General features: G+C 54.0%; 1 protein-coding gene across 1 annotated transcript in view; it reads left to right on the forward strand.

The window, feature by feature from the left end:
* The window catches only part of LOC140399442 (uncharacterized), a 250357-nt gene extending 250173 nt beyond the window's left edge, over window positions 1-184 (forward strand). Inside the window, 1 exon segment of the mRNA XM_072489020.1 lies at window positions 1-184. This exon segment is cut by the window's left edge and continues 371 nt beyond it. Within this exon segment, the coding sequence (XP_072345121.1) occupies window positions 1-93 (93 nt within the window). The 3' untranslated portion in view covers window positions 94-184.
* Window positions 185-1640: the final 1456 nt, after the last annotated feature.

Here is a 1640-nt window from a genome sequence, read left to right on the forward strand (position 1 = left end):
ATCCCACGGCCCCGTTACCTGCGGATTTCGGGCGGGTCAGAGGCCACGGACTCTGAGAGAGCGTCAAAGGACAAACGCTGCTGGGTGTCATAGTTCAGGGTTTGGATCGGACGCTGCGGAGTCAGACGACAGCCAGAGTTTATCGAGGATAGTTTATCCCTGTCAATAAATGTATATATCGTGATGTCTGTCACAGTCAAGTAGATCAGAGGGCAATTGGTACATTGACATTGATCACAATGGACTGGAGTATTAAAGTATCCCACATGGAATACTATGCATTGTTCCCGTCTCCCTATCCCACTAGGAGTGCTGTGCACAGTTCCGGTCTCCCTTTCCCACTCGGAATACCGTGCACAGTTCCGGTCTCTATATCCCACTCGGAATTACCGTGCACAGATCCCGCCTCCCTATCCCATTCGGAATACCGTGCACAGTTCCGGTCTCCATATCCCACTCTGAATACCGTGCTCAGTTCCCATCTCCCTATCCCACTCTGAATACTGTGCTCAGTTCCCGCTCCCTATCCCACTCGGAATACTGTGCACAGTTCCTGTCTCCCTATCCCACTCGGAATACTGTGCTCAGTTCCCGTCTCCCTATCCCACTCGGAATACTGTGCACAGTTCCCGTCTCCCTATCCCACTCTGAATACCGTGCTCAGTTCCCGTCTCCCTATCCCACTCTGAATACTGTGCTCAGTTCCCGTCTCCCTATCCCACTCGGAATACTGTGCACAGTTCCCGTCTCCCTATCCCACTCGGAATACTGTGCTCAGTTCCCGTCTCCCTATCCCACTCGGAATACTGTGCTCAGTTCCGGTCTCCCTATCCCACTCTGAATACTGTGCTCAGTTCCCGCCTCCCTATCCCACTCTGAATACTGTGCTCAGTTCCCGTCTCCCTATCCCACTCGGAATACTGTGCTCAGTTCCCGTCTCCCTATCCCACTCTGAATACCGCGCTCAGTTCCCGTCTCCCTATCCCACTCTGAATACTGTGCTCAGTTCCCGTCTCCCTATCCCACTCGGAATACTGTGCTCAGTTCCCGTCTCCCTATCCCACTCGGAATACTGTGCTCAGTTCCCGCCTCCCTATCCCACTCTGAATACCGTGCTCAGTTCCCGTCTCCCTACCCCACTCTGAATACTGTGCTCAGTTCCCGTCTCCCGAACCCACTCGGAATACTGTGCTCAGTTCCCGTCTCCCGATCCCACTCGGAATACTGTGCTCAGTTCCCGCCTCCCTATCCCACTCTGAATACCGTGCTCAGTTCCCGTCTCCCTATCCCACTCTGAATACTGTGCTCAGTTCCGGTCTCCCTATCCCACTCTGAATACTGTGCTCAGTTCCCGCCTCCCTATCCCACTCTGAATACTGTGCTCAGTTCCCGTCTCCCTATCCCACTCGGAATACTGTGCTCAGTTCCCGTCTCCCTATCCCACTCTGAATACCGCGCTCAGTTCCCGTCTCCCTATCCCACTCGGAATATTGTGCACGGTTCCGGTCTCCCTATCCCACTCGGAATACTGTGCTCAGTTCTCATCTCCCTATCCCACTTGGAATACAGTGCACAGTTCCGGTCTCCCTATCCCACTCGGAATACTGTGCACGGTTCCGGTCTCCCTATCCCACTCGGAA

The sequence above is a fragment of the Scyliorhinus torazame genome, chromosome 22, assembly GCF_047496885.1.
Source record: "Scyliorhinus torazame isolate Kashiwa2021f chromosome 22, sScyTor2.1, whole genome shotgun sequence".
Classification (NCBI taxonomy): Eukaryota; Metazoa; Chordata; class Chondrichthyes; order Carcharhiniformes; family Scyliorhinidae; genus Scyliorhinus; species Scyliorhinus torazame.